At 49.0% G+C, this 16,968-nt stretch overlaps 10 protein-coding genes across 10 annotated transcripts; 6 read left to right on the top strand and 4 right to left on the bottom strand.

The window, feature by feature from the left end:
- Positions 1 to 831: 831 nt before the first annotated feature.
- N7457_003110 (uncharacterized protein) lies at positions 832 to 1,377 on the bottom strand (the record flags this gene model as incomplete). Its single annotated transcript, XM_057174156.1, has 1 exon — positions 832 to 1,377. One exon carries the CDS (start codon positions 1,375 to 1,377, stop codon positions 832 to 834), a length of 546 nt encoding a protein of 181 aa, XP_057034307.1.
- Positions 1,378 to 1,734: 357 nt separating this feature from the next.
- N7457_003109 (uncharacterized protein) lies at positions 1,735 to 3,426 on the top strand (the record flags this gene model as incomplete). Its single annotated transcript, XM_057174155.1, has 4 exons — positions 1,735 to 1,898; positions 1,951 to 2,230; positions 2,283 to 2,750; positions 2,812 to 3,426. 4 exons carry the CDS (start codon positions 1,735 to 1,737, stop codon positions 3,424 to 3,426), a joined length of 1,527 nt encoding a protein of 508 aa, XP_057034306.1.
- A 1,240-nt stretch (positions 3,427 to 4,666) lies between these two features.
- N7457_003108 (uncharacterized protein) lies at positions 4,667 to 4,930 on the top strand (the record flags this gene model as incomplete). The annotated part of the gene is made up of 1 exon (XM_057174154.1): positions 4,667 to 4,930. The coding sequence occupies one exon, from the start codon at positions 4,667 to 4,669 to the stop codon at positions 4,928 to 4,930; it is 264 nt and encodes an 87-aa protein (XP_057034305.1).
- Positions 4,931 to 5,911: 981 nt separating this feature from the next.
- N7457_003107 (putative cyclin-dependent protein kinase complex component) lies at positions 5,912 to 6,688 on the top strand (the record flags this gene model as incomplete). Its single annotated transcript, XM_057174153.1, has 1 exon — positions 5,912 to 6,688. One exon carries the CDS (start codon positions 5,912 to 5,914, stop codon positions 6,686 to 6,688), a length of 777 nt encoding a protein of 258 aa, XP_057034304.1.
- Positions 6,689 to 6,862: 174 nt separating this feature from the next.
- On the bottom strand, positions 6,863 to 8,325 carry N7457_003106 (hydrogen/calcium exchanger domain-containing protein; the record flags this gene model as incomplete). Its single annotated transcript, XM_057174152.1, has 2 exons — positions 6,863 to 7,454; positions 7,526 to 8,325. 2 exons carry the CDS (start codon positions 8,323 to 8,325, stop codon positions 6,863 to 6,865), a joined length of 1,392 nt encoding a protein of 463 aa, XP_057034303.1.
- A 1,270-nt stretch (positions 8,326 to 9,595) lies between these two features.
- N7457_003105 (cystathionine beta-synthase CYS4) lies at positions 9,596 to 11,331 on the top strand (the record flags this gene model as incomplete). The annotated part of the gene is made up of 4 exons (XM_057174151.1): positions 9,596 to 9,855; positions 9,913 to 9,947; positions 10,004 to 10,680; positions 10,741 to 11,331. 4 exons carry the CDS (start codon positions 9,596 to 9,598, stop codon positions 11,329 to 11,331), a joined length of 1,563 nt encoding a protein of 520 aa, XP_057034302.1.
- A 541-nt stretch (positions 11,332 to 11,872) lies between these two features.
- Positions 11,873 to 12,885, bottom strand: N7457_003104 (signal recognition particle receptor subunit beta; the record flags this gene model as incomplete). Its single annotated transcript, XM_057174150.1, has 2 exons — positions 11,873 to 12,607; positions 12,673 to 12,885. The coding sequence occupies 2 exons, from the start codon at positions 12,883 to 12,885 to the stop codon at positions 11,873 to 11,875; spliced, it is 948 nt and encodes a 315-aa protein (XP_057034301.1).
- A 212-nt stretch (positions 12,886 to 13,097) lies between these two features.
- Positions 13,098 to 14,140, top strand: N7457_003103 (putative beta-1,6-glucan biosynthesis protein (Knh1); the record flags this gene model as incomplete). The annotated part of the gene is made up of 4 exons (XM_057174149.1): positions 13,098 to 13,265; positions 13,319 to 13,419; positions 13,469 to 14,021; positions 14,072 to 14,140. The coding sequence occupies 4 exons, from the start codon at positions 13,098 to 13,100 to the stop codon at positions 14,138 to 14,140; spliced, it is 891 nt and encodes a 296-aa protein (XP_057034300.1).
- Positions 14,141 to 14,216: 76 nt separating this feature from the next.
- Positions 14,217 to 15,633, bottom strand: N7457_003102 (glutamate 5-kinase; the record flags this gene model as incomplete). Its single annotated transcript, XM_057174148.1, has 4 exons — positions 14,217 to 15,044; positions 15,108 to 15,203; positions 15,251 to 15,549; positions 15,597 to 15,633. 4 exons carry the CDS (start codon positions 15,631 to 15,633, stop codon positions 14,217 to 14,219), a joined length of 1,260 nt encoding a protein of 419 aa, XP_057034299.1.
- A 62-nt stretch (positions 15,634 to 15,695) lies between these two features.
- N7457_003101 (mitochondrial inner membrane protease ATP23) lies at positions 15,696 to 16,624 on the top strand (the record flags this gene model as incomplete). Its single annotated transcript, XM_057174147.1, has 3 exons — positions 15,696 to 16,035; positions 16,083 to 16,342; positions 16,397 to 16,624. Coding segments are annotated over 3 exons (828 nt in total), but the record flags the coding sequence as incomplete, so codon positions are not given.
- Between the last annotated feature and the right edge of the window lie 344 nt (positions 16,625 to 16,968).

Here is a 16,968-nt window from a genome sequence, read left to right as displayed (position 1 = left end):
ACTTCCCCGGGCTGCCTTGACTGTGAATAACCTTGGAACGATCTTCTGAGAACAACTCTTAGGAATCTCAATCTCACTTCTCTGCCAAATTTTCTATTTGTGAGCTCTCCTTTTTTTGGGAGATTACTCAGCCACAGGCAGCCGCATTTTGCCGCGGTGGCTCTTGGCTGGTTGATCACTGCCGATCTACTCTCTTGAAGTTATCATGCTCTTGTTTCTAATGTGTACGCTCCAAAGTTGAGTACTATGACGCCAGGATAATCTTGAGCTTGGAATTCATTGCGATCTGCCGGGGGAAAGCTGTATGTCTCCAAATTCTGCATACTCCAGACAACTGAACATCGTCCACTTTGAGCATACATCCCCTCAATAGCTTCAGATGTTGAAGAATTATAAAATCGGATGCGACTCGCCTGGATCTTCTTTCCCTTCATCCTCTGAACTGCCTGGGCAACTATGCTTCGAGCATCTCTGATCTATTCGCTTCTCTCTTATATTGATCTTTTTATAGAGAATAGCAACTATGAACCATGGCGAACCTCGAACCCGCTCATCTGTTAGCGCATTGATGATGGCCCCTTAACGATTTTTCTCTAGGTCCTGCGATGATACATAGGGATGGTATGGTTGGAAGTGTGCTCACGACTAACAGGAAATGAACGTCTCTAAACACAATTTGATTGTTTAAACCGGGCGTCAATATCAATGGTATGAACTTCTTTTCCACCATCTTTCTAAATACACTGTGCTTCTTACTTCTCCCGTTGAAGCTGGTCTTAATTGAAATCCTAGATATCATTCAATGAATCGAGATAAAGACCCGAAACTACATCAGGGATTGGCCGCATGGGCACGCAGACACTCGAAAGTACATTCGGGACCAGGCTCTGATATCCGATTCATATGAGTCCACAAGGTGAAAAGGAGATTCGCCCTGCCATCATCTTGTCCCTGGGATCCAATTTGCCATCTACGATCTTCTTCCTTTGCCATGCGATCGAATGCCATGGCATACTCATCCACTCCGTGATGGCCATCTAGAGTAAGTCGTCCGATTTGCATGGCCAGCATATTGAACATCTTCATCGTAACGACGGGGAACTGCTCATCTTGAATAGTAACCAAATCAGCAACCTGTCTAAGAACATCTGCGAAATTGGAGCACCGGTTCACAAAACATACGCAAGTGGCCTCGTGAGAATCATGGAGCTCGTTCCATGTTGAAAGGGTGTGGGCTATACGATGCAGCTCACTCTGGATTGTAGTGACGTCCTGACCTGAGGGATCCCCCGTGGACAGGTTTTGGATATAAACGACGAAGTCATCCCGTGTGTGGGCAAAGAGTTTCCGTGCGGCCTCCTTAGTAGCTATGTCCATCGTTAATATATAGAGAGGTTCTTACGTCAAATGAAAATATAGATGAATACCAGGGAGATACCTCGAGGCGATATATATATTTTACGAGGGAAGACGCGCCTTTTATCAAGCACTTAGCCTTTGATTGAAGCACCCAAGAGGGCTTTGTCGGTATATAAAGACATAAAAGCATAAAGAGGACAATAGATCAGAACAAAGAGAAATGAAGGCTTTCAACGGTGCCAGTCGAGTCTGGCCTTTGTTCCTCAAAATGAAGATCCAGTGTGTACGTTGTGCAGCTGCTGATGTCGAATGTGGACGATAAGGGATTTGGAGCTCCACCTCTCTCCTGTTTACGTCCCCCCCCCCCCCCCAACAATGATGGACATCTTGACAGACAAGATCACATCCATCCTCAATGATCGAGGTATCCCTGCCAAAAGACATGTGATTGGGGTGGCATTTGAGGATTCCGGGAATGCAGAATGGGCATCGAAATACCTCCGCCCGGACACTTTGCTATCACAGGAGGAGCTTATGTTGTACGCTTCTACGACAGCATTACAAAAAATAAAACTGATTAATACATGGCAGATATTCTAAGCTCAAAGATTCCGGTGCTCTCCAGCCTTTCCTCGGAAACCCAGAACTCGGCGCGACACGGCCTATTCTCGAAGATGATCTCCGCAACGCGATCGAGTCCCTCGAAGCCTCGACGGCAACGATTCAAAAACAGACCGAGACCTTGAAACTCCAATGTGCAAGCCTCAATACGCAATTAGGCCTTGAAAACGATGCAGAGCAGCAGCGGAGTCGTGATATTGCTCGGCTGCGAAAGAAACATGAAGTGGGAAGGCAAAACACTACAATGGCGGTAGGGAGCTTGTCCGCAACTAGACCCTCGCATCATTGCTGACTCTGTGTAGGCAATCGAACTTGCCGATGGGTTAGAGTCCGATTTTAGGACTGCGACAGAAAAATCGGGTGCAGAAAGCAAGAGAATCCTCGCCTCGGTGTCTACGCGGTTAAGGCAGGACGACAAGGCCCTCACGAGTCTGGAAACTGTTATGTCCAGTATCAAATATCGTGGTAATGATGCATCTACAATAAAGCGTACGGGTCATCTCAGCACGATGCTCTCGGACTATGCCGCCGAGGAAATTCATTATCGACTCGATCGACTCTATCTGGAAACAATCCAGACAGGCCCAGGTTCTGGCGGTACAGATGGAGCAACGAGCACTGCCCTAGAGGAGGAACTAGAGTCCCTGTATCCAGAGATTGCGATATTAGCGGAGATGTCAACTAGGCAGCAGTTCCATGAGCCCATTCTCCGTGAACTCCAGAACGAACACAGCCAGCTTCGAGTGGCGTCGCAGGAGAAACTAGAACAGGTATAAGGCACTTCCTGCGCAAACTGCGTAAGTGATCAGCGATGGGCTAAATTATCTTTAGGCACTCGACATGTTGATCGAGATGACTTTGTCGAAGCAAGATCTCGCCAAGCAACTCGAAGTCCGGGAATCGTCTTCCGAGCTGTTGGAACAACTTGCGGCATTATATCAACATGAAGCATGCAGCGAGGCTGTAACACAGCCATCATCCCGACGAGAGTCCCTGCGACGGCGATCGTTACAGCCCGGTCTCCTCTTGGCTGCCACCCAAACACCCACTGCGCCCACAGTTGCCCAACCAGCACTCGAACGACTTATACGGCGTGTTGGTATACCGCCAGAATCTATACTCCACCCACGCGAGAATAGAGGGGTCAGTAACCTTCATGAAAAGCGATATCACATGTCCGAAACACTCGGCAACCTCAATATAGCGGTGGACGGTCCCTTGGTGACCCATCTAGCGCCGTTGGACCACGCATCCCAGCTCTTTGATTCTTCATTGCACGCTAACTCTCATTATGAGACATCATTGCGCGATCTTGCCGAGGAAAAAGCGCTCCTGGGCCTCGAGGGTGAACTACGGAAGCTTCACGATGGGGTCCAAAATCTCAATCTGGATGTCCTCCACCAGCGTGATAGCAATCAAGACAGATTAATTGCGCGATGGACATAGCATGGCTCAGATTTGTCTGATTGTTTCTTTTCAGATAGATCGGAGACATTCTGAATGGTATTGTCTGATCTCGCAACTGCAGGTGTAAATGGTTGGCTCGTAATCGCCGCTTGTGTTAGCGCCCGCACCAGGGTGGCTCAGTCGCTTCTTCACGAATCCTCTGATGACTTGTGATTATTGTTGCGCATGCAGGTAGGCTTGAAAAAAAGGGGCAGGGGAGATACAACTCGAGTTGGTTCCCAACACTGATACTATAGGCTCATGATACCATCTTTGCAACTACATCCTCGTGGACCCCAATATCACATTCTACTCTCCATGTTGGACTCCAGAATTCTGATTTTGTCACCTGCAACTGCTCCGCTGACTCGGCGGATGATCTCTTCAGCCACATCTTTTCCGTGACTTGATATCTTCATGATCTCCTTCTTGGGCACAGGATGTTGCCTGTACCAAGACTACATAACGAGCCATTGTCTCCCTTGCCTTTCCGACTCTGAATCTGCTTTGTCCCAAATATACCTCCAATATCTATCTTTGCTTTTGATCTTTGCTCTTTGCTCATTTGAAAGGAATCAGCTACTTTGACTCGATTGACCACTGCCCACATGTCTTGCTTGCATACCCATTTACTTCGTATGATCGCAAACAATGAAGTTCGTGTTTCCGATTGTTTCTTCCACAACTCTCTTGTTCGAGAGTGTCTTTGTTTCTAGATGCATTGTTTGAAGGCCATTTATTATCTTTCCATCCCCCATGTATTGGACTGTCTCAAGTATCGAGAGCAAGATATTAACTTCAAGATAGAGGATACGCCGTCAATACAGGGAAGGCATTACTCGAAGACCTGTATCTCCAAAACATCGCCATTTCAGAAGCTATTCATATAGCGATAGATCTACTTTTGACTACGAATACCCATTGCCATTGTTGAGAAGATCGTGGTCGGGAACTTTAGGGCTTTCACCAAACAGATATTTCTTCGAAAGAGGCCCATTCGAATCCACAGAAATGAGGTCGACGCCCTCGTTCCCCTCATGGAGAAGGAAGGGATCAACGCCCACAAGGCATAGCACCGGACGCAGATCGTCAACCCATGAGCCGCTGTCTGGGCTCTTTGTAGTTGACCCTCCTCTCGAGTGGGAAATGGCCTCGAGATATGCTAGGGAGCGATTTGATCTCCGTCCAAGATCACCGGCCCCGGCTTATGAGACGCGAGCGCCACACTATCAGACCCAGCATGCTCAACAACGATCCCGTTCCCGGTATCGGTCTTCTGAAACACCATCTCCGGTTCGAGGAGTTATGCTGCGAGAGCCATGCAGTCACACCAGACGGTCGCAGTCGCCTCCCCGCCGGTGTACCGAGCCACGGGTGGATATTGAGACCCGAGAGCCACGACATGGCCGAAGCAAGCAGGTTCGATTCGATACCTCAACACAGTCTCGGGAAAGAAGGGCCCGCCCACTCTCTCCCGTTAACGAACGAACCCCTCGTCGAATAGGAAGACGGGTCAGTCAAACTCACATAGAAGAGCAGGCTCCTCGAAGCAGGCATCGTCCTGCGTACCAAGGATTTACTTGCCCGGGGTCTGACAACGACACACCAATCGAGACCTTTGAAAGAAGGAGATCGGTCTATAGCTACAACCCAGGACGATCCCAGATATATCAATCAAGAGATGCATACACTCGTGATAGCACCAACGTTGGGTATGAATATCGACGTCCCACGCGGGCTACCTCGCGACCAGAACGTGACCCAGCTCCTTCACAGAGTAACCGAAGGAGGGAAGATCAAACCCATTACCAGACGGGGCCCAGAATAGTTCGGGATGGACTCTCTGCAATGTCGGACTCGGCTCAGCGTGTCCTCCAGAGCGGGATTCGGCGGGGATACTATGAATAAACTGTCAAAGCACAAAGCCCATTGTGTTTCGCAATTTGATACCGCAGATTTAAGAGATTTGGAACTTTCACTAGAAATAGATTAGAATAGCTTAGAATAGAAGTATCTCTGATAGATCTTTGAAAATATAAGTGACAACATCACAATTGCGTACGTTGTCTGTATACGGAGTATAACGCGGAGATCATAAGATCAGGTGGTAACAACTTATCTTCGCCCCCGGGCCCTTGGGACCTGCAGACATCTCCACAGAGTCCAGGCCTTTGGCTCCTTGATTTCTTCGATTTGCTTTCCTGGTTTCCCCTCAATTAAATGACCAGGGCCTCATACGTTCTGACTCTGACACCAACGACAAACGGGCGTATCGCTTCCAAACAAGCCCCGTGATCGAATCTGAGATCCGCCACAACGCGAGCCCAACCAAGTCCCAACAGAGGCAAGAAACCACTCGTTGGAAAATGAGATATCTAGCTGGGGAGCCACCATTCACCTCAAGGTCCAGGTGCGCTCTTTCGCACATATTTGCCCACCCAGACCGCGTCTGCGTGTGGCAGTGAAAACCCCCCACACGCGCACGATGGCCGCTGTGACACAAACCGCGACCATGTCCGTGTCCCAAGACCCAAATTCCCACGCAAACTCCACATCAACCATGCGGAAACTCGGCTCGTCGCTGGACCTCGCCCGCGACCAGCCCGCCAACGATCCTGATTCGCCGCAGATCCCCGCTGTGTTTGACATTTCGCCCGAGGCTGCATTACAGCTGCTTTGCCTAAATATCGAGCGACTCGGTGCTTTCTTTGCGCAGGAGCCTGCCAGCACGGATGAGGTAGCCCAAATTTCCTCGCCTCTAGATGATGTTACTCCTAGCGAGGACCACCTCGAGCTGAAAACTGTCGGATTGCATGTTCAGGATCCGAATGATCCTGTTGACTCCACCAGGGCAACAGAGGAAGCGATCCAGATGGCTATCTTGTCGAAGAAGTTCTTATCGAAGAAAATCCCCCCGGTCCCCTTAGAGGAGTATCTGCTTCGTTTACATAGGTACTGCCCTATGTCTACGGCGGTCTATCTCGCAGCTAGCGTGTACATATCCAAGATGACATTGATTGAAAATGTGCTCCGAGTGTTGCCGAAAAACATGCATAGGCTGGTGCTTGCTGGTATATGGGTTGCTTCAAAGGCTCTGGAGGACTTGAGCTACCCTCATAGCCGAGTTGCCAAAGTTGGTGGAGTTAGTGACCAGGAATTATCAAAACTTGAGATTAGCTTTTGTTTCCTGGTCGATTTTGAGCTGCGTGTTGATGCGCAGATGCTGATGAATGAAGCGTTGCGCTCTCAATCTCCTTTGTAACCCATCGTTTCGTCTTATGTGGCGTCGTTGGACTCGTCGGATGTTCAAGGCTACTCCCATTTATGATCCATGTCAGCCCCATCTCGAAATTTACTCAGCGAGATCAGTGATATACAATATGATACTTCTCAAATACGCCCAAAAAAGACCTCAAACAAAAAAGGACTGACTATTTCAAGACTGATTTGTGGACGCCGTGTGCACTTCGGGGTAGTACCAAGTGCAAACAGCTACGATGAAATATACCAACACACAAAGAGCACCTTCAAGATAATTGGACTTGCCATCACGCAAGAAGTTTCCAACAACCAGAATCGCTAGCACAAGCAGAACAACCATGAAGATCTCGAAATTCAAGCTCATTTCCTTGCCCATACCCCAACCAACAATGACAGTGAGTGGGGCGTTCAGCAATGCGGTCTGAATCGAAGGGGCCAAGCAGTGGAAGAGCGCAAAGTTGATTTGGTTGTCCCAGGCTTCGTCGATGGCTGTGAGGTGCTCGGCGGCCTTTTCAACCAGCGGAACGAGAATCAAACCAAGGAAATTGTCCGAAACACCGCGCTCCACAATGTATTCAATCTCTTGGACCAGGAAGACGGCGGACATACAGACGCAGGCCAGGGCAATCGCAATGACCAAGAAACATTCTAGCATTGTGAGTTTCGCTCTCGCAGCCTCTTCATGTCGATCCTCATCGTGATGCTCATCTTTCTCTAGAATGTCGTCAAAAATCGAGTTATGGCTGTGTAGGTTGAAGAAAAGGTATCTATCGCAGATGTTAGTCACCCTAAAAGTCAAATGAGGACAAATAGAATCAGGAAAAATCGGTTCACTCACATGAAAAATGCCACTAAAAGAATCACCGCAGTGGCGCGGCTAATAGTTAAGGCGTATTCGCCCAACATCGCCAGGGTAAACTCTTCGTTGACGCTTCCGCGCAGTGCAGAGTAGAATGCACTAGGAATCAAAAGACCGAATCCCGCGACAAGGAGCAGCCCTGTGCCAACTTCACTGACGGCTTCGTGGAATGTCTGCTCTGAACGCCTGATACCGCCAACAAAGAAACACATACCCAAGCACAGCAGCAGATTTGCCAGTATGGAACCGAGAATAGCGGCCTGGATGACAGGAATAAGATTTCTATGCCTAGCCTCGTCGTGGTTATGCAACAAAACCATAAACAGCACTAGTTCCACTACGGCGCCCAGGGTTGTTTCAACCAAGATGCCTATCATCTTTGGTAATTTTTTGGCTAGCTCTCCCCCGGCAAATCCAAGCAGGTTTGCCGAGGGGACCATCGCAACATAGTTGAGACTGAAAATCCAGACATGCAGATCGGGTCGCGCAAAATGCATAACAATTGCAGCGGGAACAAACGGCCAGAGGATATTCACGACCATCGACAGCGTGCAGACACTCCTGAAGCATACCTTGAGCAGATTCCACGGATGAATGCCAGTTCGACCGCTCTCCCCGGCCGTGTCCACGCGGAAGATAGCCCATGCTCGTTTGGAAGTGGTGGAGTTAATAGGCAATATCGGGTTTTGCGAACGCTTTTCCTGGACCGTTCTCAACTGATCATTTCCACGGAGACGGAGGTCAGCGTTCTGGGAACCTGTCGATCTGATTGAGGCCATCCCAATGGTTATGAACAGATGAGGCAGAAAATCGGGCGAGTACGCGTTGTACACGCGAGGTAGACAGTGAAGAAGCAGCCAAAAAAAAAAAAAACAAAAAAGTCGAATTTGAAATAAGCGTCAAAGGAATGTTAGAGAGAAATATGAAAGAAAGAACAAGGAACCAAACGGAAATACCAAAAGACTGCAGAATTGGACAAGGATTTGGAGGTGCAGTTGAGAAGAAAAGAAAAGAAAAGAGCAGGGGACTGACAAGAGTATACTCCGTCCAAGCACAATAGGAGGCAATAAAAACAACGGTGCGTTGGCACTTGACAGAACCAATCAAACCTCGTTCAATTTGGATCAGCGATGGAGCATCTATCTGAGCCAGGCGGTCTTGGCGCATTCAGCCATGTGTTGATGCTTTTCCCGTGAAGATCGACCTCTGGTACGGAGTATTCCATCCTGAGTACATAACACGGAGCAATCCCTGGCGCATCACAATTTCCCCCCATGTTGCGGGAAAATAAGGACGGGTTGTATGGAGTACTCCATCTGGAGTACTTGCAAGTGGCCTTCAATTACGGAGTACTCCGTACTCCGTATTGTATCATGCTTGGTTTCTCAGGGATGAAACGCCAATTGTGGAGAATGCCATTTACTGCACAGCCACGGCCTTGGCTTCACAGAAGGTTCGTAATTAAGCGTGATTTTCTGCTTTGGATGTGTAACAGACTGTATGGAGCTTGTTGATCTTGATCGCGGTCAACATGCTTAAAGACAGCATTGGCCAATCAACCACTGTGGGTGGGTAGAGATCGTCCTAAGCGGTGATTCAGGTCAATCGTTGACAGGAGATGAGGGTTGGTAGTGAGGTCAGAAGAGGTTAGGTACCTCAGTATGCCCATACCTCCATGTATGTACTCCGTACTGCGTACTTCGTACTCCGTCCTCGAAGTAGGAGATGCCTCCATGTTGGTGTGTAGAATGACCAATCAGGTTCGAATTGATGTCCGACCTGTGGCGGTGATTGAGACTGGTCGCGCCCGTTTCAACCGATCTTCAGCTGTGTATATATGCCACATACATATGTATGCAACCCATGCAACCCATGCAACCCATGCAATCTGAATGTGTACAGAGAAGTGTGATCCGTACTCCGTAGTATAGATCTGATGGGCCCACAAGGGAAATCCGGTTATCGTCGGGCGGGGCGCAAAAAGTCGGATGGCGAAATCTTCAAAAACCTCAAAACTTCCTTTGCATTTCACCCTACATATCTCCAATCATGGCTTCCACTACTACCCCCGGTGTCCCGCCAGTCACCTTGGACACTATCACCCAGCAAATCGGCAATACACCCCTTGTTCGTCTGAATCGCTTGCCCCGCAGCCTTGGAATCGATGCCACCGTCTACGCCAAGTTGGAGTACTTCAATGCCGGCGGCAGTGTCAAGGATCGCATTGCCTTGCGCATGATTGAAGAGGCTGAGCGATCTGGCCGCATCAAGCCTGGTGATACCCTCATCGAGCCCACTAGTGGCAACACGTAGGTTTTACCCCCCCACCTCATCCTCCAGAGCATAGGGTGCTAACTGGCCCTCAGTGGTATTGGTCTAGCACTGGTTGGTGCCGTCAAAGGTATGTCTCTTTTTTCTTCTTGATAGTTGTCCGATCTATGCTGATCTTTTGCTCAGGCTACAAGACCATCATCACTCTACCGGAGAAGATGTCCGCCGAAAAGGTCGCTGTCCTGCGTGCCTTGAATGCCACTATCATCCGAACACCCAATGAGGCCGCCTTCGACTCCCCCGAGTCTCACATCGGCGTGGCTAGACGCCTCCAGAAGGAATTGCCCAACGCTCACATCTTGGACCAATACGAAAATGTGAACAACCCATTGGCACATGAGCTTGGTACTGCCGAGGAGATCTGGACCCAGACCAAGGGCCAGATCAACGCTATCGTGGCTGGCGCTGGAACCGGTGGTACTATTACTGGTCTTGCCCGTGGTCTCCGAAAGCACAACCCTGATATTAAAGTGATCGCCGCCGATCCCTTTGGATCTATTTTGGCTCTGCCTAGTTCCCTCAATGAATCCCGTGCCAATGAGCCTTATAAGGTTGAGGGTATTGGATATGATTTCATTCCCGACGTTCTGGACCGAGAGGCAGTGGATCAATGGATCAAGACTGAGGACAAGGAGTCTTTCAAGTACTCCCGCCGTCTGATTGCCGAAGAGGGCCTGTTGGTCGGTGGTAGCAGTGGCAGTGCCGTTGCAGCTCTGGTCAAGGCTAATGAGGCCAACAAGTTCTCCAAGGACGATGTTGTCGTTGTGGTTCTCCCCGATAGCATCAGAAGTTATCTCTCCAAGGTAAGATCCCTTTTACTAATATTCTGTATTCCAGGTGACTGATCTTTTTCTCTCTCGCAGTTCGCCGATGATGATTGGCTCGCAGCCAACGATCTGCTCCCGTCGCCTCCCGCCGTTGCATCGACCATTCAAACGCAGCCCGAGTCTGACCCTCTAGCCAATGCTAAGGTTAGTGCCTTGCGCTTGAAGCCCATCACCACTGTTACCGCCAACGCTCCTTGCGAAAATGCCATCGAGGTCATGCGCGATAGAGGCTTTGATCAGCTTCCCGTTCTGGCCCCCTCCGGGCGCAAGCTTGTCGGTCTCGTCACGCTGGGCAATGTTCTCAGCCGACTGACACACGGTCGGGCTTCAGGCCAGAGTCCCGTTTCAGAGGTCATGTTTGACTTCTCCAAGATCTCCGAGGTCGTTACCGACCCCCGTGATCTGTCCAAGGGCCTTGATTCCCTCAAGCCTCAGACTCGGAGCCGTGGCTTTATTGAGATCACCATGGATACCCCCCTTAGCGTCCTAAACCGTTTCTTCGAGTGGAACAGTGCTGCGGTTGTGACTGAGAAGGATGCAAATGGTGCAATGAAGCCTTTGGCTGTTGTCACCAAGGTGGACCTGCTCACTTGGATGCTGCACCAGTCCAAGGCAAACAAGGCCTAAAATATCTAATTTCTGAATTGCATTCGCGCGAGACATTGTTGGGTAAAGGGGTTCAACATTCCTGAACATTTGATATTGTGGGATAGGCGTTTCTCTTGCGTTGGCATGAAAGCTCCTTCGGTGGAATTCAACACATTGTGGGGATTGTAACGGGATCGTGCAGCGCAAAAGATGGCGTTGAATGTGATACATAATTTAATATAGAGAATATCCGGTGAAATACATAAAGCCTCCCAAAGGTCTAGAAACATTGTCATTGGTCAATGGAAGCTTGTCGGTGAGAACGGCATGTCGCGACACCGACAGAGCATCATTAGATCTGTGTAGAGTACGGAGTAGACCAGTACTCTATACTGATTATGAGCTGAGGACATGAAATTTGACATCTTGTATACGTAAAATCGCTGATCGGCACGGGATCACTACCGATAGAGAAGTTATAGTCACCCAGCACCTTTCTCATTGAGAGAATATGTATACATGGTCCATCTATGTACATTTTTCGTGGCAGAAGGCAAAAAAAAAAAAAACCCCCCGACAATCACAGACACATACCAACCCACTCCTCCCAACGGCGCACTCCGGATCCGAATTCCTCCTGCAAGTCACCCTTGACAGCACCGCCAATCACCTCAACTTTGACACCTACCTCATGTTCCAGAAGCTTGAAGCTGAAAGGTTCCTGGTCATCATTGCCCAATATTTCTTCCTCGTCCTCCAAGCTCGTATCCGCACTTGCATCTAGAAGACCCTTGGTCTTCGACTTGCGAATGCGATCAATCTCTGCCTCCAACTTCTCTCTCACCGCGCCCGGTGGCAGTGCCGTGAAGAGATCTTGCTTGTTGGCGGCGATTAGAACGGGTATCTCAGTAGTCCGCTTACTGGATGAACCATTCTTTGCGCGCTTTTGCAAAACAAGAAGAACGTCGTGCAGATAAGTGGCAGTATCACGGAGCGTTGCCTCATCCACTAACGCGGCGGTATCAATCATGAAAACCACACCGCGCAGCCTTGTCTTGATGTCCTTTGACAGGGACATAGCCTGGAGCTCGGAGATCCCTTGCGAAACGCGGAGCTTGCCATGACCGGGAGTATCTCTAACGCGGTACTTGATTGGATTCCGGATAGCTTCCCTCAAGGAGGGATCATTATCAGATCGGTAGCGGTTCGAACCAGTTGGGACAGTTGGTGGCAGAGTCACGGTCACGAGGGTTGATTGTTGGGAGGTGTGGGTACTATGTGACTGTTTCGAGGCAAGGGAAGACTTGGCTTCGAGCTGTAGGGTGATTAATAAAGAGAAAGAAAGAGAGAAGAAAGGCATGCTGAATCCAAAATATTTACCAAGGACGTAAACGCAGTCTTGCCAGCTCCACTAGGGCCCAGGAGCAGGAAGTTGCTGGAGGGCGGAGATGCTACAGCTTGGAAGAAGAAGATGTGCAGTGTGATGGGAACACCAAAGGTGACGAGGATGGCAATGGCAATGGCGACCAGATTACCATCGAACAACAGTGTGGCAATGCCAGTGACTGAATTCCAGTTTGCTTGAGAAGACATTGTGTGTCAACTTGCAAAGTGTGGGCTGACGGGGACACGATAGCCCCCGAGATAGCACGGGCCATCTTATCGTAGCATCTCCATGTGTGCCCAGTAATCCCTACATATACACAAGGGAGGAATGCACATACCAACATTTCAACCTATGAAGGGATGGCTTCTCACCTTGATCCCCAAGATGATTCCTCTTCCTTTGTCTTCACAATCACATCATGCGAGTCCAATTGCTTCCCCTGTTGCTTGCGGCTGCCTATGCTCAGATCTCTAGTCTGAGTTTTGATGGCGCAGCTGTCATCAGTCTGCTTTGGAGCTTGGATAGCGAGCCGAACTCGGCTTATAATTTCTACCTCTGTGCCGGAGATGAGACTACCGATTCATATGTATGGTAAGAGTTAAACCTTTGCGGTATAGGGCTAACCATACATATATCTAGGACACTCTATCGCCAGTCATTACCAATCGCGCCTATGCTCCTGGTGACATGGTGTCATTTCAAGTTGATCAAGGCATCGGTGGGAATGAACCAAATGCATAGTAAGACCCATCTTCTACATTAGCCCCTCATAACTGACCGGGTGTCAAGCTTCTTGAAGATAGTTCAGGCTGGATCTCATGAATATTGGTCTGGATTCACTTCCCATTTCACCTTGACCAACATGAAAGGTACCTTCTCAAGGAGAGTAACAGATGCAATCAACGTGATGCAGCCAAAGCCCGCCATCGCCATTCCCTGGCCTGTTCAAGACAATCATATTGCGGGAATTGATTCTGATTTCAACACGACCCGAGCTTCTTCGACCGACATGGTCTTGCAGTTCCCAACTCCAACCGTCACAAGCGAAGCACATCGTGAGTTGAAACGACAGGTGGCTGCTGCTGGCGTTGGAGGCGTCGGTGGCGCTGTTGGCGCTGTTGCTGTGGTTGACCAGCACACCGTTCCATATGGCGAGCAGACTGGCTCGATCAAGTACGCCCCGATGCCTAAAAGCGCGGGGACTACCATCGCAACTAGAACAGCCAGTCCTCAATATCCACCATTCCCGTTCGCCATTGCCACTACCTACCTAGGTGCGCCAAACGTCCTGTATACAGACATGCTCTATCCAACATGGACGGCGAACAGCATCGAAAACACTGTAAGTTGGATGATTTATGGCTAAGTATTACCAATCTAACTTGTACTCAGGCTGCTCCTGCTCCCGCGCCCACATTGGACAAAAGAATGCAGAAATGGTTGGACCGGTGGAGGGATTGATCTTAGTGGCATTAGCCCCTTATCTACATATATATCAAGGCTTAAAAACACTTTTACATCAATTGCTGAGTGCAGATCAAGGCGACTTCCATTCCTCCAAGGCAGGTGTTAAGGGCGTAGCCGTATGATTATCCTCGGGATGGAACGAGATGTTTTCTCGCATCGCAACATAGTCGCTATCGGAATAGCCAAGTAGTGCCTCAATCTGTGTGCTGCGATGGCCTTTGATGTGTGTGATTTCAATGCTCCCGTAGTTGACCAGCGCCCGGCCAACCTCCTTGGGTTCCTCTCTGTGGTGGATAAAGTCACCATCCAGGGCATCTGGAGACGGCCGATCAACAACGACCAACCGCACTGATTCCTGCTGTCCGAAGTGGCCTTCAACTCCGACCACTCCAGCTGGAAGAAGATTGGCATTATTCAAAAGTGCCTGGTACGCGCCGTGGTCAATGTATAATGTACCGTGCGGGTACAGTCCGTGAAGCAACCAGAACGTCCGTGATTGTATTGGAGTATCTGAACGGAGGAATCGGGTATGGAGAGGGGGAGAGGGAGTTGAGCCTAAGCTCCCGCTCTCTATATGCTGTAGATACTTCACAATCTCGTGAACATTGCCGGGTTTTGAGCTTTTAGTGATGACCGTTGTGACACCAGCACTAGTTCCAAGCTTTGCAGCGACAATCTTTGTGCTCATGCCTCCGGTACCGAGCGAGGAACCTGCCGATGAGACATCGGCTTCGAGAGAAGAGATATCGGACACAACCTCGATGGGTCTTGCGTCGGGATTTGTTCGGGGATTCGCTGTATAAAGACAGTCGACATCGGTCATCAGGAACAAATAATCGGCCTTGACCATAGCCGCCGTAATCGCAGAAAGGGTATCGTTGTCGCCAAATTTGATTTCCTTAATGAAGGTTAGGTTAGACTAGACAATGTTTGGAAATGAGAAGAAAGGAGAGAAACCTACGGAGACGGCTAGAGTATCGTTTTCGTTGACAACAGGAATCACTCCCATATCAAACAACTGCTCGAATGTATTTTGTGCATTGACATATTGGGTTCTCTGTGAAAGTCAGCGGGGGAGATCGAGTTGGATAGAGGAAAACATGCGTCGGCAATATCATTTCTTGTCAAAAGAATCTGGGCCACTGGAACACGGAGATGCGAGAATAAATTATCCCAAAGACTCATCAGTCGGCATTGGCCGACTGCGGCGAGGGCTTGTATGCGGGGTAGGTATGTTGGTCTTTCGTCCACATTCATCCTTCGCAGACCAACTCCGATGGCACCAGAAGATACAAGAACGACTCGGTGGCCATCTCTATGTAGCTTGGTCACTGTCTCCACAATCAAGGTCAAAATTGAGAGGATTGGCTCATGGGTCTTCTCGTCGACAATCGAACTTGTCCCTGTTGGAATTAGTAGTCGGAGCGCAGTCAGCTATAGATCTTCGCACCTAGCTTGATCACAATCGTGAGACCGGAGGTTGACATGATCAATGACTCTATCAATTAAGTGAGAATAAGATCCTGTTCACAGTCGCAATTGATCAAGGAAGAGTCACCATGTTGAATTCCGCTTATTCTGCCGGATATCACCGCTCTTTGCGGAGGATCTCGGTCTTTATCGCGCTTTAGAACTGATTAAACTGATTAACTCCACATCAAGCATGACAGACTCCCAGGCAGGTGCGACTGCACCAAAGGAGAAGCCCAATACTACGGGATTCGTCTCTGGTGATGATACCTGGACTCAATTCCGCAATATCTATTCCATCCTGACGGGCAAGATGTCCAACGAAGGAATCGAACAGTTCCGTGTTGCGCGAGATACCCGCAACGAAGAGGCAGACTGTAAGCGCTGTGAGGATCAGCGAGATTATCTTCTTCAATATAGTGAGTCATTTGCCTAGGTGTTATTGTCCAGTGACTAATCATTTCAGGTCCTACGATTCGATTCCTCAGTGAAAGTATTCAACAATTAGGAGGCGATCTTCACAGTCATAATATCTACTGTCGTCGCTGCACAGACCGGAAAGGTGGTGGCTTCGATCCAGAGTTTGGAATTTTGATCTGCGCAAATGAAATGAAGGATCAGGGACACCTTGAAGATACCATGGCCCACGAAATGGTTCATGCTTTTGACCACCTCAGGTTCAAGGTGAACTGGTCCGATAATTTGCGTCATGCGGCCTGTACTGAAGTATGTCCCCCGTTATCTTTTCTTTCTTTTTGATTCTCTGCTAAATCCGATTAGATTCGGGCTAGTTCGCTCAGCGGCGAGTGCAGATGGGCCCGCGAGTTCTTCCGACGAGGGCAGTGGAAGCTCACACAGCAGCACCAAGAGTGCGTCCGAAGAAGGGCGATTCTCTCCGTACGAGCACGGCCAACTTGCAACGACGAAGCTCATGCCACAAGGGTCGTCGATGAAGTCTGGGATAGCTGTTTCAGGGACACGCGCCCATTTGATGAGATTTACCGATGATACTCCACTCTTTTGTATATATAATGTACTATATTGTAATTCTACCAGCCCTACAAATCTTGTCTATATTCCAGAAGAATAGAATCGGGTAGTGAGTCTAACTTTAAGTCTTCCAGGGTTAAGGAATTAATGGTAGAGCCATACATGTAGTTATCAAGTCTACCAATGTACGTACTCCGTAGGTAGTGCATCATAGGCGCCACGCTATGTTATTGATAGCCAGTGAACTTCCTGTATGATTTCATGCCTTTACTAAGATAGAGAGGGAAATGATATATATGTTGGAAGGAATTGGATAAAATTAAAATCAAAATATCGCCAAATGAGTGCCGCTCCGGAACTCC

The sequence above is a fragment of the Penicillium paradoxum genome, assembly GCF_028828445.1.
Source record: "Penicillium paradoxum strain IBT 22861 chromosome Unknown utg000003l_segment0_segment0, whole genome shotgun sequence".
Taxonomy (NCBI): domain Eukaryota; kingdom Fungi; phylum Ascomycota; class Eurotiomycetes; order Eurotiales; family Aspergillaceae; genus Penicillium; species Penicillium paradoxum.
Note: the sequence above shows the minus strand (reverse complement) of the source record. Positions and strands in the feature narration are given on the sequence as shown.